Raw genomic sequence first — 14,630 nt, 5'->3', positions numbered from 1 at the left:
CCAGCACCTGGCAGTGTGCACCTCACAGAGTGAATGCTCCATAGTTATCCAAGTCCCCTAAACAGCCTGAGAGGTTTCAGTGGCGCTCAAAAAGGTGGCAGCTGCTCATACAGAGGAGAGGCTACATTTAGGGGGCAGAAGAGTCATCAGAGGTGATAAGGGACAGTTTGCCTTAGCAAAGAGCTACACCTCTCCCTGAGACAGAAGGCATCGAGGGGCCCTTGCGCCACAGCCCGTGTTATCTCAGTAAATTAACAATTAAGGTTGTCTGTTGAGGGCAAGAGGGATGCTATGAAGGACAGAGGAGAAAAATGGAAGGAAATTTGGAATAGCTACTGCGGGAAACTTGACACAGTGTCGAGATAAAAAGAATCAGAGAGGCGCAGATAGCACCAGCAGAAGGCCCACAAGAGACTGGAAACACCGAACAGCTTGGACTTCCCCCACCAATACTCAGTTGACTTAGGTATGAGACAGCAAAGCAGAAGACAGATGCTAGAGTGAACTGTGTCCCTCTAAAATGTTGAAGCCTAACCTCCATTGTGATGGCATTCGGAGGTGGGTTCTTGGGAAGGTCACGACAGTAGGACTCTCATGATGGGATTAGTGCCCTTATAAGAACTGGAGGAGACACCAGAGCTTTCTCTCTCTGCCATGTGAGAACACAGAAGGTGGCAAGTCAGAAAAAAAGCCCTCACCAGGAACCGAATTGGCTGGTACCTTGATCTTGGACTTCCCAGTTTCCAGAACCATGAGAAATAAATGTCTGTTGTTTAAGCCATCCAGCCTATGGTATTTTGCTATAGCAGCCTGAGCAGACTAATATAACAGAGTTAACCAGACTTGCAAAGGAAGCCCAGTGTAGAGGCAGAGAAAATTATTAAAGCTAAAGAACGTTATCACTGAAATGGTTAGCAACAAACAGCAGCCAAGGGAGCTAATGGTGAAGGGGAAGGCCCCTGTCACCCACATTTCACTTATGGGCAGCCTGGGCCCAGAGATGCAGAGTTGCCATAATTACCCACTACTATTAGGCAGGACCAGGACCAGACCCCAGGTCTCCTTACTGCTAGCCTCAAGCCTTTTCCACAACACTGCTGTCACCCTCTGGGGTCTTGGACACCTGCCACGGTCTGTACAGAAACTACACAACAGGAAACTGATTCAAGCACATTATCATTTTTATAGACTCTAAGTTCACTAATAATAAAGTTCACTAATAATGCTGGTGTAATGCGCCACCAGGCCTGGGATCACACCTCTGGCCGGGCTGAGCACCACTGTCCAGCAGGCCCGTCCCAGGTGAAGCAGCTTTCTGAGGGGGTTCCCAGATGCAGCGTCTCGGGACACCGGGGAAGAGGCTACAAGGACACCTGTGTGCACATGTCTGCGCTGTGCTGGCGATGAGCTGCCACCTTGTGGTGGCTTTAGACCCTGACTCTGACTTGAGAGCCCCAGAGAGCATTTCTAGGAAGGTTAAGTCATGATCAAGGTGCCGGTGAGACCATGACAGAGACGCACTGGGTTTCTGTGGCTTGAGTGCTTGGACGAGAGCCTCATGTTTCAATCACACAAGTGAAATGCAGAAAGGCATCAGAGAGGCCGGGCCTGTATTGGGAACTGAAGAAGTGGCCCAATTGTGGGCTCCAGCTGTATCCTCAAGTGCCCCGTGGTTCCCAGGTGGCTGTGGTAGTGACTCAGGTCCTTCAGTGTTTTCTCATCAACACTCTGCTCTGTGGACGGCACTTCGTATTTCAAAGCCCTTTAAATACATCTGGGGGTTTTCTTCTGGGCACTCCAGCTTACCCCACTTCCTGCTCACCGCCGCTGATTCAGACCTGTCAAGTTCTTGAGCTGATACAGGGATGGAAACAGAGAGAGTGATGAGGCCTTGCCCTCCCCCTAGGATTCCAATGGGAAAGATCGGGATTTTCAAGGTGGCGGGCATGGCTATGTTACATAGATCTGACATACCAGGGTCTTGTAAGTCAGCGATGTTTCTTAATGCCAGTAAAAATTAAAGAGGTGGGGTATTTGGGATCAAGAGACTGGGGCTGAAGCACTGTCAGTCTTATTATTAGTAGCTTTCCAGATGAAGGAGGATTTTTGGGTCAGGGACTCATGTAAGGCTCACAGGGCAGGAGTGGGAAGCGGGGGCGGGGATGGGCTGGGTGGTACTCACTGTCACTGCTGCACCCATGAGTCCCTGCACCAGTGCCTCTCCAGTGGACTTTACCTAGAAGGAGGCAGAGTCAGGTTCGCTTAAGCCCCCAGAACAAGCTCAAAGGAGAGACAGGTAGGACAAATCAGGAGGCCTACGAGCCCCAACAGGTGGAGTCACGAGGGCCTTGTGTACTGGAGGAAGAGCCTATGGACAACACAACCATGAATGGGCCAAGGGTGGCTCTTAGGGAAGGGCTGGGATGAGGCAGAACCGCCAGGCTCCCTGGGAGGCCCTCAGAACCATCCGCTGAGGCCAAGGCGAGCAAGAGAACAGACAGGTGACCAGCTGTGGCACGAGGAGGGCAGTGTGCCCAGTGACGAGGCTCCCCAAACGGCTAGCCCAACTACCTGTTTGGCAGTATGGCCCATGTTCATCGCGTCGTTAATCCGGTTTTCTAGGAAGCGCCAAGTATCCTCGAAGTCCGGGGAGGAGTCCTGCATCATCACCAGCTCCGTCGCGTTGTACACACCGGCCAGCACGGCGCGCCGGGTGTACCAGCTCAGCTGCACAGAAGCCCGCCCAGGAGAGCGGTCACCACTAAGCTGCGGGCTGGGGGCAGTCTGGGGTGGTTCCCACCCAAAGCCGCGGGCACTCACGGGCTCCCTCCTGATTTCTTCTCTCCCTCACAGATACATGTGGCCCCCTGGACAACACTCCTGGTCCCACACTTGGCTGGGCATCAGAAGTACCCAGGAGATTAAAACACAAGCTCCTGGGCCCACCTCTTAGAGTCAGTGGGTCTGAAGTGCCAGGAATCTGGATGTTTAATAAGCATCCCAGGTGACTTTGCTACATCCAGTCTGTTTTGGAACCGCTGGTGAAAAGACAGTCTTAGGACATCTAGTTCCGAGGCGGCTCTCTGGTCAGCCCGTTGTGACAGAACCTTGGTGTGTTCATCAGCAAAGCGTGGGCTGAGACAGGATCATGGACAGATCAGAACACCTGGCAGGAGCGCCGAGTTCAAGGCCCTCAGCAATTTCTCACTGTCCCGGCAACCACTCCAGAGCACTAGCTCAGCCGCTTCGTGTTTTATTCCTTTAATTTCTCTGCTCTCTAATTTCATTTTCCTGCCATCTCTGTTGGTGGTCTATTCCCACATGGGGGAAGTTTATTGAAGCACTTTGTTAGAACTGTGGTGGGAGTATCTTGTTGCCTCCCATCCTGGATTCCACAAAGTACCATCACATATTAATTTCTTTTATGAAGGTACACTTTTTTTTAAAATTTCCTACCAGAAATATAATAGCATTAACAAGTCAGATTCTTTCCCAGTGCCTGTTTAAAGGTTTATTGATCTCTTAGCAAATCAGGCCAAGATGGGCTGGGGGGAGGGAGTTTCTTTTTAAAGCAATGGGGGTCTCCATGGCATTCTTTTTTTTTTTAATCAGTCTCATGAAAGACACACATGGAGAAATCCTGCTGCAGAATCTATATCTTAGGAGACTGAGGGGAAATGATCATAAAACGGCAGCCCATCACAAAGCCCTCTCATGCCTTGTATCACCACTATCTATCGGAAGGAATAGATCACTGTCTTGCGGCTAGAGTGCTGACCCCTGAATGAAGCAGACCTGGATCCCACTGTGGCTTGTTGAGGGACTTTCCTCGTACCTTAGTCTCTCCTCACCAAGATAGGAAGGAGACTGCAGGCCCCTTGAAGGGATCTGTGATCAAAGAAATTTCACTAACTTCTTGGAGAAATGTTTAACCCGAGCCTTCTCCGGTATCCTGTGGGCCTGGAGAAAGCACTCACGTCAGTGGACTGGTCCCCAGCATAATGCCACATGTCGTCCACCATGCTGGTGAGCAGGTTCAGGCTGGGCGGGATGTTGTGAGGGAGCATGAGGATGCCGAGGGCCTGAGGAGAGAACGACAGAGGAAGAGGTACTGCACACAGGGAACAGCACAAAGCGGGCTGGTGCCTCACCTCTCACTGAGACCCACCATCTCCACCCACTGGTGTGAGCTCCTGGCAGCTAACAACCCGGACCCAGCTGATGGGAGCCAGGGGCAGATGCCACCCCCAGCTGGCCAGCCAGATTCTCAATCCCTAGCATGTGGACTTGGGATGCAGACAGCTGGAGGGTCCAGCCTGGTCTGAGTACTGAGAGCAGGGATGGGAGAGGGCACCCCATTCTGTAACACGGAGGAAGCAGCAGAGACAGGAGGGAGGTCTGGGCGTGGTTTCTAGGTCCAAATTCTAGGCCACTCCCAGGGCCCAGCAGCATTCCCACACTTGAAGCCCCACTGCAGCCTCATGATAAATTCCTCTGTTTTTTTTTGCTTAACTCAAGTTGATTTCTGTTGCCTGAAACCAAAAATCCTTCAACCAATACAAGCGATGGCACAACACCGAGACGCCTCCATCAGGAGACATCAACTCCTGATAGCACAAGGTCTTGCCACTTTACCAACTCTAAACCCCATTGGCCATGGCCTGTGGCAGCTGGTCAGAGCAGTCCTGGATTGGCTGGGAAGTTGCTCTTAGCAGAGCAGCCCAGAAGGAGGCGTGCCGAATGAGGAGGCCAGCCAGGGTCCAGTACGCGCAGTGCCACTGCTTTAGCTGCGGGCGGAACGAGTCCAGGCCAGAGGTCTGAGAATCAAGTAAGCACAGGCAGGGGCCGGGACCTGACTCTTGGCTGTACTCCCTCACACCCCACCTGGGGTCAGGTGCCCTGCAGGTATGTTCCCATGTCTGTTGACTGACTGACTGAAATTCCACACTCAGCTGTCTCCCAGCTGGGCAGGGAACATGAGACGGTCTTTGCTCCTCTCATTTCTGGTGCGCTTTGACTCTACTTTCTCAACTGAGAGAACAGCCCACACTGTGACAGGCTTTGAAACAGGAAAAAGGAAGCTTCAGAAACGGGGAAAAAAGCGCTTGGAACGAATGCTCCAATTCTCAAGCATCACACTGACAATCTGAAAAGAAGTCCCAGTCCTCTGAGATCTAGAACATGCCAGGCCTGTTAAACGACAATGGCCAATAAAGTGGTCTGACTTTTCTAACCTCCTTCACGGATTCCTCCTCATTGAAGACCTGCTGGCATATTCGGGCCACTAAGAGCCCACCCAGGATGTGATCTGGTCCCCAGGCTACTCACATTTCCAGGAACTGAGACACAGATGGCTCAGTTACTCTCTTTGGCATTCCCAAATGTGAAATCTAGCTCTGCCAAGTGCACTGAGTATCCCTGGGATTGTGGAGATTAATAAGCTCACTTCTGAACAGTGTGCAAGCTCCTCTGAGTGAAAGGTGATGAGAACCATAAATACGAACACACTGTTGCCCCGGGGCCTGGATAAGGACTCTGTACCCGGGGCCAGTGCTCAATGTACGGGATCAGCATTCTCAGTCTGGTTTCCACTGCGTGCCTCAGGAACTGGTCTGTCTTCCTCTTCCTGGAAGAGGGAAAAGAAAACAGTGTGTGTCTGGGTCAAAGGCACGGGCTCTGTGCTACCCTGTTTACTCAACCTAGGGAAGAGGGTCCCGCCAGTTCCCGATGCTGGCCTGACGACAGCTGTCAGACACAGGCGCTGCGTCTCAGTCCCATCAGAGCAGCAGGGCTGCTCAATACTACTCTCTTTGGCTCTGCTTGGGTTGGCCTCCTGGGGACAGCTGGTGAGGCCTGAGTCCCTTGATGCTGAGATGCCACCCCGGGCAATAATGCCATAGGACTTACTCTGCCTGGCCCAGCTGTACCAGCTTCTGCTCCTCCTCCAGCACGCGGGTGAGCCGAGCGTTGCACTGGGTCACAAAATGCAGTATCAGCTCACTGCCATCGTTCCCAAACATGTTGGCTGCTGCACTGGAGAGACCCAGAGACTACAAAAGAGGAGAGGGGAGACAGAAGAGTGGGGGGCCAGTGCAGCGGACACCTGCTGCCTGCTCATCACCAGTGCCTCTTCTTCTAGTCACAGCAGCTTGGCTTTCACCAGACACCCCCACTCTTCCTTCTCAGTCTGTGTGATTTGAGTGAAGCTGACCACCAGGCCCTCCACACTCCATAAAGCCCCTTGGTGTGTTGCAAAGCATGGGATCCAGACTTGGATAACTAGAGTTCACAGCGACTACCTCAGGGATGTGCACGTGATGAAATAAATCCAGGCCCTAAGAGGCCGCCTCAGGACCTTTGCTAGTACTGATGGCAAAGAGGTGCTCTCTTTCCACTGGGGCTGCTGAGCCATCTTTAGTCCTGCATGGGAAGCCCCTGCTGAGAATGAAGCTCACAGAGAGGAAAGCAAAGCAGACATGCTGGAGAAAGAGTTCCCAGCAGCACAATCTAAGAACGTAGTACGAGAAATACTTCCAGACTTTTCTGTTGTTAAATGAGCCAAACACTTCCTTTCTTGCTTGATCCAGTTAGAGTTGAGCTCTGACACTTGTAACCTCGAGTCCTAATAACATGAAAAGGGGCTCGGGAAGAGCACTCTTAACTCTCCTCCTCACCAATTCACTTGACTCAAATCTCTTGAAAGTTAGGTCTCTCAGTTGTTTAAAAAAAAAAACTTTTCTTACAAAATTTTTCTCCATGAGCTGTCAAGGAGTTAACAAAGCCACAAAGATCCTTTGCTGTTCCCGATATACAGCAATCACTGAGCAACTACTGGAGGCAGAACCCTGGCAGTAGCAGGGACAGAGGGCAGAAAAGGCACAGAAAAAATATTAACTCTCAATTCCCACCGTACGGAGCGGGGAAAGTGCCTCTCTTTGGGTGGAAGTACACAGCCTTTTTGGAGGGTAATTTGGCATATTCACATCTACATCCGAACTGCAGCAACATCAGCACGAATGGTGACTGTGTGCTTACTGCCTGCTAAGCCCATCACACACACGATCTCACGGCAGCCTCTCAGCACTCCAGCAGGTGGGTATCATCATCACCCACATTTTAGAGGAGGAAACTGAGGCTTCAAGCCCTTAACCACCAGGCTATACTGCCTCTATATGCAACAAAACCCTCAAAAATATACACACTCTCTGGGCCAGTTATTGAGTTATTGTCTCTCAGCTCCATATCTGCCCTCCTATCCTCAGCTTTGTGACACCGGGGCTGGGGCTCTGCAAACCACATTTCTGGCTCCATGGGAGGCTCTGCCTATAGGGTGGCTAGACAGAAACTGCAAGGCTGGAGGAGGAGGAAGGGACTTGCTCCTTCCTGTTGACTCCTGTCTGCTGGTGGTCTGTGTGAGCATCAGCCCAGCGATGCTTCTTCACCGTGGCAGCAGCTGGACCCACTCTGCAGTTTTCCCAACCCTTGCAGAACTAGCTTCATCCAGCCACCATCCTCTCCCTGCCCTCCCACCCACTCCACCACCCCTCCAACCCCCAGAGCTCATGTGCCAGCCCCAAGGGACCCTTCTTCCAAACTTAGAGACACCAGCGCCAGCTGAGCAGCACCTCCCTCAGAGGTCTGGGTCTCACCTCCACAGGGACTCTCCTTCAAGCTTCTAGTTTTGGTAATTCCAACTCTTCCCTTTGTTCCCTTAGCCTTGGGGACGGAAGCCATTTCCTGCAGTTGCTATTTCCATACACCTTCGTGTTCTTTTTATCCTTTCAGTTACCTGGTTACCAACTTTACACCTAGTTAACAGCTCTTTGCATTAAATTCTCTCTATTCGAATAACTGGTGTAGTTTCTCTCTCCTACTGATCCGCTCCCTGAAAGAGCAGCTCCGCTTCTTGGAATCTGTCCTAAGGAAACCAACCAGAAATGTACTTAAATATGCTGTACAAACAGGCTTGTAATACTAAAACGTTGGAAACAATCCAAATGTATCAACTGAGTTCAAGCAAACACAATAGGTATTATGCAGCCACTATAAACAGAGACATGCAGACTGAGAAAAGCCAGTTAACCACAGAACATTCAGTATAATCATATTTTTCCGAATAATCCTGTTACGTTTCTGTCCTCTACGGGTTCCACAACTTTCTGCAATGAGTCTTTCAAACCTTCTCTGCTACCTCCAAACCTTTGTCTCCTCCCACTCTTTCCTAGCTCCAGGTTCATGCGACAACCACACCTACTTCCCAGAGAAAACAGACGCCATCCCCTGGGGACTCCCTCAACGTTCTTCCAGAAACGACACCTGCAGCTGTCTTCTCCAACCTCACCCCTAACCCACGTAAGGCCGGTCCTTCCGCCTGTTGTCCGATCCCATAATCCTTGCCTTCAAGGAAGCTCAGACTTTTGATTTTGCCGCTTTCTCCTGCATCCTCACCCTCACCTCTTTTCTGCACTGTCCCATCAGTGCTCAAACAAGCTCCAACTGCCCTCCCATTCCCCCGCTTCGTGCACACCAGCTCTCTTCCATCCTTAGCAGCCTAATGCCTCTCCACTGCCTTACCTTCTACCCACTCCTCAACCCACTCCAATTATTTCTGACCTGGTGCTCTCCCCAGATGGATGCTGCTACACTAACCAATGTCTAGCTGCTTAATCCACATTCTCCTGCGTTGCCTCCAACATCGGGCTACTCTGCCTCCATCTTCTTTGCCAGCTCATCCTGTTCCACTCTACCCTCAAACGTCAGAGTTCCCTGAGGGCCTAGACTCCTCTCTCTTTTCACATCACAGTCTAGGCACACTCACGTCACCCTAGGCAATCTCATTCACTTCTGCAGTTTAATTACCACATATATATGTTGATAATGCCCAAACGTATACCCTAGGCCAGATATCTCCTCCAGTTTCAGACTTGCATGCTTCAGGTTTCCCCTGTTGACCCAAAGATCCCTCCCACTCCACAAAGCTCAAGATGGTACCCATGATCCTTCCCGAAACCCGGTCCTCTTCCAGTGGCCCTAACTGCAGAAAACAGGACCACCATGTACTCACGCATGCAAATCAGCAACTCTGGTGCCATCTCGTCACTCTCTCCTATGTTACTATATCAATAAATCTACCCACTGTATCCACACTCACTGCCAGAAAACCCTCATCTCTCCTGGATGACCGACTGGCAGCAGCCCCCAATGACTCTCTGCCCCCAGTCCATTTTTCATCCAGCAGCCAAAACGATGGCTTTAAAATGTCAAATTTAATCTTATATCCTCAATTATTCTTAAAATAAAAGCCTACCTCCTTAACATGACCTTTATGACCTTGCCTGATTTGGCCTCAACTGACCTTTCCCCAGTCTCACTCAGCTCAAGTGTCTCTTCCTTTGCTCTCTGCATGATGGTTTTCTTCGGCTCTTCTAACGTGGCAGGCTCCTTCCACTTTGCACATGCTGTCTCTGTCTGGACTTGTCCATCCCCTCACCCCCACCAAACCCGGTAAAGCCTACCCACTCCTCAGCTCTCAGTTCAGAAGCCTTTCCTGACCACCTCACCCCACAGTGGATCAGGTTCCTCCAACATGTCTCAACAGCACCTTTTCCTGACAGCACTTATCACGTTGTACAAGTACGTATCCGTACATATTTGATTAAGGTCGTGAGACTGGAAGCTCAACACGGGCAGAACGGTCTCCACCTGGACCGTGATGATGTCCCTAGGACCTGGCACAGTGCCTAGTGCACACTATTTGCTCAATAAATATTTAAAGAACAAATGATTAGTAAGTGAAAGTTTTTTAAAAATTTGAAAGACTAGGCATTACAGTGTTGATAGTAGGATCCTTGGTGTGTCATAGATGACTTTTCCATTTTTTTTTTATATTTGTATTGTTCCAAGTTTTCACAATGAGCGTACAGTGGACTCATAGAGTATACACATTTCACTTATATGACTTCTGTTACCATATGTGCTCTTGGGAGAGAGCGAGGGACAAGAGAAATAACAGTTAAGTTTAAGTAAAGCAGCAAAGTTGGCCACTGTCCCATTTCACGAGCAGATGTCTTGCAGCGGGCTTGGGGTGGGAGACCTAAGTCTGTAATTCCATCAGTCTCGGTTCTCACAGGCTTCTCGTAGGATGGTATCTGGCTATGCTTGATGATTCTGCACAACACGGCTGAAACATGAGCCTATTGCTTAATCTAAAGCAGCAGTCTGTTTCAGTACAGGAGGAAACGCTGACTGCTAGCTTACTGAGAAAAACACGGTGTGTCGGTCTCCAAAGAGGTACCTTCTTGGGAGTTTTCAAACACCATATTTCATCAATTCTAAGATGCACATATTTTCTCATTTTAAGCAATCAGTGCAAATCGTACAATTGATAATGTGTCATAATTTAATAGGTAGCACTTTTTTAGTGACACATAAAATAACGGTGCATCTTACAAACAGTGGCATCTTAGAGTCACTGAAATATGGTAGTTTTGATCACACGCAATTCTTGCCTAATGGGCTGCTTTTAGAACCTAACTCCCAAGAACGAATTCCATGTGATGTTCTTTTTATATTAAAAAATAATGCCATTTCCACCCTATTTGGAAAAAAAAAAACCCAAAACCCAGAAAATCCTGTAGCAGTGAGGGGCTGAGGTGGGCCAGAAGAAGCATGAGGCCCTCTGCTCTGGCTGGTGTGACTCCCTCCCGGCTGATCGTGGTCAGGCTCCCGGCCCGCACCCATACACACCTGGGCTCCCTCTGCTATGGCCTCTGCCGTCCACCCATGGGCAGGCACGAACTCCAGGGCTGCTGTCAGGATGCGGTGCTGCAGCTGTTCCTCGCTCTCATAGTCCTCCTCCTCCTCGCCGCCCTGGTCTGTGTACCTGAGACCCAAACCCAAGAGAGACGTGGGGACAAGAGTGCAGCACACCTCATCTCACTGCCTGTTGCCCGGCACGCAAAATGTGCCTGACCAGAAACCATGGGCTCTGTGCTCCCCTAAGCACGCATTGGGAGGACATTTACTTTTGTGTCAGTATCGGTGTTTCAATGCCAACAAAGTAAAAATTAAATCCTCCTTCCCCTCTTGTATAGTCACTGAGAGAAGGGAACCAGTGAGCAAGGAAGGCTCATGAGACGGGAAGGCAGATGCTCCCACAGCACCCTGGGTTTCCCTGTTTATAGCCCTTAGCACACTGCTTCTTCATCTGTGTTTACACCAGATTAACTCCATGAGGACAGGGACAACAGTTATATTACTCATGGGGCCTGGTACAAAGTAGATCCTCAAAAAATAGTTGTTAAATCGAAATGAAAAGTACTTTAATCAGGAGACCAGAAAAATGACTGGGAACACTCTAATTTCAGAGCCAAAGGAACTGACTTCTCAGTGGTAGGATTAAGAAGAAAAAATATCTCATGGAAATGTAAATTATTATTACCTTTTTGGAGGGCAATATGCCCCACATATGTAACAAAATGTTAAACGAGCATATCCTTTGATTCAGTGCTCCCATTGCTGAGAGAATCACACACTTTATCACATTATTTTTCATACCAGTGAAGGAAATCTAAATATTCATCAATAAAAGATAGGTTAAATAAATTTTGGAACCGCCATTTGCTGGAATACTATGCAACCACTTCAATAGCATAGACTGTGAAAAGACATTAAAAATGTACTGTTGAGTGAAAAGACAGGTTCTAGGGCAGCATGTATAGCGTAATTAATCATTTATTATATACACAGGTTATATAGGAAATATGCTTAGAGAAACATCTAAAAGGATATTCACAAAAATGTTAGCAGAGTTATTTCTGCGTTTGTGATTTCTGGTAACTTTTGCTGTTTTGTGAACTTCTTTGTATTGTTTAGATGCTTTAGAATGCACAGGCACTATTTTCATTAAAAAACAAAAAATAGGTTCCTTTAAAAGATAGTCTTGAAAATCATGAAAAGTGAGAAGGGGGAGAGAGAGAGGAGAGGAAGGAGAACAGATACACCCAAGTATGTGAAGTGGCCAGAAATGGGTGGACTGGGGTTCTGGTGCCCACCTGGGGGGTGAACGAGAAGACTCTGGACTGGGTTCTTCTGACTGCTGTGTCTCAGAATGTTGCTGGGAAGACGGGGGAGGTTGCTGCTTCTGCTCATCTGAAGACCTCAGCTGCATCGCCGCAGCATGGAAGGCACGTGGCACCAAGGCTGGTCGGCAGCGGGACACTGCAACAGAAACCTGGCTGGTCAGTCAGGGACACTCACCAGAGAAGACCCTTTGAGACCCAGAGTGGTACGAGGGCAGGGGAAGAGGAAAAGCAGGGCAGTGTCTACTCCAGAACCACTTATCCAAGTGTTGGGTCCCAGACAAAAATCTTGGGTAAACTGGCAACCTTGCGACGGGAAGCGCAGGCAAAAGTATGAGCTGGGAAACCGAACACCTGGCTTCTAGGCCTGTTTCTACCATCTGTTAGCTGTGAGGTAACGGTGAACCATTTCATGCCAAAGAACGCGATTTTAAAACGTGCAAATTAAGAGTAATAATCTCTACATGCTCGATGGGAGTGTTGTGAGGCCCAAACAAAAAAATGAAAGTGACCTGAAAATGTTACATATTCGCATATCATGGCAAGAGCACTGGACTAGAGATTAGAAGGTCTGCATACTGACTCCCAGTGTTCACACGGTGTCTCTATCTGCTTTCTCATCTGCAATATTGCAACACTCCATTTTCTTTAGGAAAGGCCTTTTGGAAAGTAGGGTAACGTTTCCTAAGCACAAGCTCAGACTACTTTTTCTTTCCCAATATTCTATTGTAAAAAATTTCAAACATAGAGACAAGTTGAAAGAATTGTGGCATGAACAACTGGACATCCACCCCCTAGGGTCTATTTATCTATCCCTCACACTCTTCATGCATCAACCATCTTATTTTTTTATGTATTTGTTGCAGACCTCAGTATTCATCATCTCTAAACACTTCAGAATGTATATCATTAACTAGAGTTCAGTATTTATCTACTGTTCTTTTATTGAGGCGACACTTATATACAATGAAATGCACAAATCTTAAATGTGCCAATTCTGAGTTTTGACAAATGTACACACTTGCATAACCTGAACCCCTATCTAGAGATTATCATCACCCCAGCAAGTTCCCTCATGCTCCTGACCAGTCATTCCCCACCCACACTATCCTGAATTTTTCACTTTAGTTTTGTCTGTCCTAGAATTTCATCTAAATAGCATCAAACAGTATGTGTTTTTTGTGTAAGACTTCTTTTGCTTAACATATTTTTTAGATTGATTCATATTTTTGTATAAATCAGTACTTGTTAATTTTTACTGCTGAGTAGTATTCTGTTAAGAAACACTATTCTGTTGATGGACACTGGGCTGTTTCAGTGTTGGCTATTGTTTTGTATAAAAACAACTAAAGAACACTCATTTTTTAAAAAATCTATGGACCAACTCAGGGAACAATGATTATTATTATTATTATTATTATTATTTTTGGTGAGGAAGATTGGCCCTGAGCTAACATCTGTGCCCATCTTCCTCCGCTTTGTATGTGGGACGCTGTCACAGCATGGCTTGATGAGCAGTGCATAGGTCCCCACCCGGGATCCAAACCTGCAAACCCCAGGCCACCGAAGTAGAGCCCTTGAACTTAATAGTGTTCGAGGTAGTGATGCCTCCGGGCCAGTCCTGGCCCCAGAACAATGATTTTAAAAGTAATACAGCACAGCATGTCTAAGAATATCAGCAGTTCAGCATATGCACAGAAAAAAATGGAGCAAATATTCATAAAACTTTGAAAAAGACAGGGGAGGTCCCAAAGCAGTATTGCAGAACCACTGGTTCACGAGAAGATTTTAGGTGAAATACAGAAGAATACTTATTTCATTAGTTATATATTCATGTTAATGTGCCAATGCATACATTCTATGTATGGAAGGTGACATGGGTTTTCCGTTTATGGTAGTGACATGAAGTTTCCTCTTTCAAGCCAACTTAAATTTAACAACTCAGATGTATAAACAAAAATACTAAGTATATAGTGACAAAGGCGGTACGAAGATAGCACAGAATTACTGAAGTGGTGGGGAAACGACTGACTTAGGAAACAATGGACTAGGCGCTCTCTGTGGCTGTTTCCAACTCTGTCCCTCCAGGGGTCCTGGCCCAAGGACTTGGCAATGAAGTTGAGAGACTGGGTCCGAGTCGCCAGTTCGGCAACCGACAACCTATGTGGCCTTGGCCACCTCCAACCCTCTCCAGGTGACAGGCCCTGCTCCGCTGCTCTTACCCCTCACAGCTCGAGACTAGGGGCAGAAGTCAGCCCAGCCAGGCAGCCCGTTCAAGCCCGGGACGCCCGCGGCTCCGCGTCCGTGCCCTTCACCTCACCTTGCACGCTGGCCGCCACGACGGTCTCTACCGCCCCGCACCCAGCCCAGGTCCACCTCGCGCCCCCTCCCCGCTCCTCCCTGCTCCCCGGCTCGGCCACCCCCTCACCGGGCATGCACCGCAGCTGCAGGAGCCTCCAGCCCACCCGACCAAGCGCGCCCGACACCGCCGCCGCCATCTTGGAAGCGGGCACGCTGCCGACCGCGACGCGACCGGCAGCCCCGGGAGCG

The 14,630-nt window shown here is 48.9% G+C and overlaps 1 protein-coding gene across 1 annotated transcript; it reads right to left on the bottom strand.

The window, feature by feature from the left end:
* Positions 1–1,146: 1,146 nt before the first annotated feature.
* COQ9 (coenzyme Q9) lies at positions 1,147–14,603 on the bottom strand. Its single transcript, XM_058527886.1, has 9 exons — positions 14,509–14,603; positions 12,054–12,219; positions 10,747–10,882; positions 5,908–6,050; positions 5,542–5,626; positions 3,978–4,082; positions 2,572–2,727; positions 2,183–2,236; positions 1,147–1,854 (listed from the first exon to the last, which is right to left on the bottom strand). The coding sequence occupies exons 1-9, from the start codon at positions 14,576–14,578 to the stop codon at positions 1,819–1,821; spliced, it is 951 nt and encodes a 316-aa protein (XP_058383869.1). The 5' UTR covers positions 14,579–14,603; the 3' UTR covers positions 1,147–1,818.
* Positions 14,604–14,630: the final 27 nt, after the last annotated feature.

Source organism: Diceros bicornis, chromosome 32, assembly GCF_020826845.1.
Source record: "Diceros bicornis minor isolate mBicDic1 chromosome 32, mDicBic1.mat.cur, whole genome shotgun sequence".
Taxonomy (NCBI): Eukaryota; Metazoa; Chordata; class Mammalia; order Perissodactyla; family Rhinocerotidae; genus Diceros; species Diceros bicornis.
Note: the sequence above shows the minus strand (reverse complement) of the source record. Positions and strands in the feature narration are given on the sequence as shown.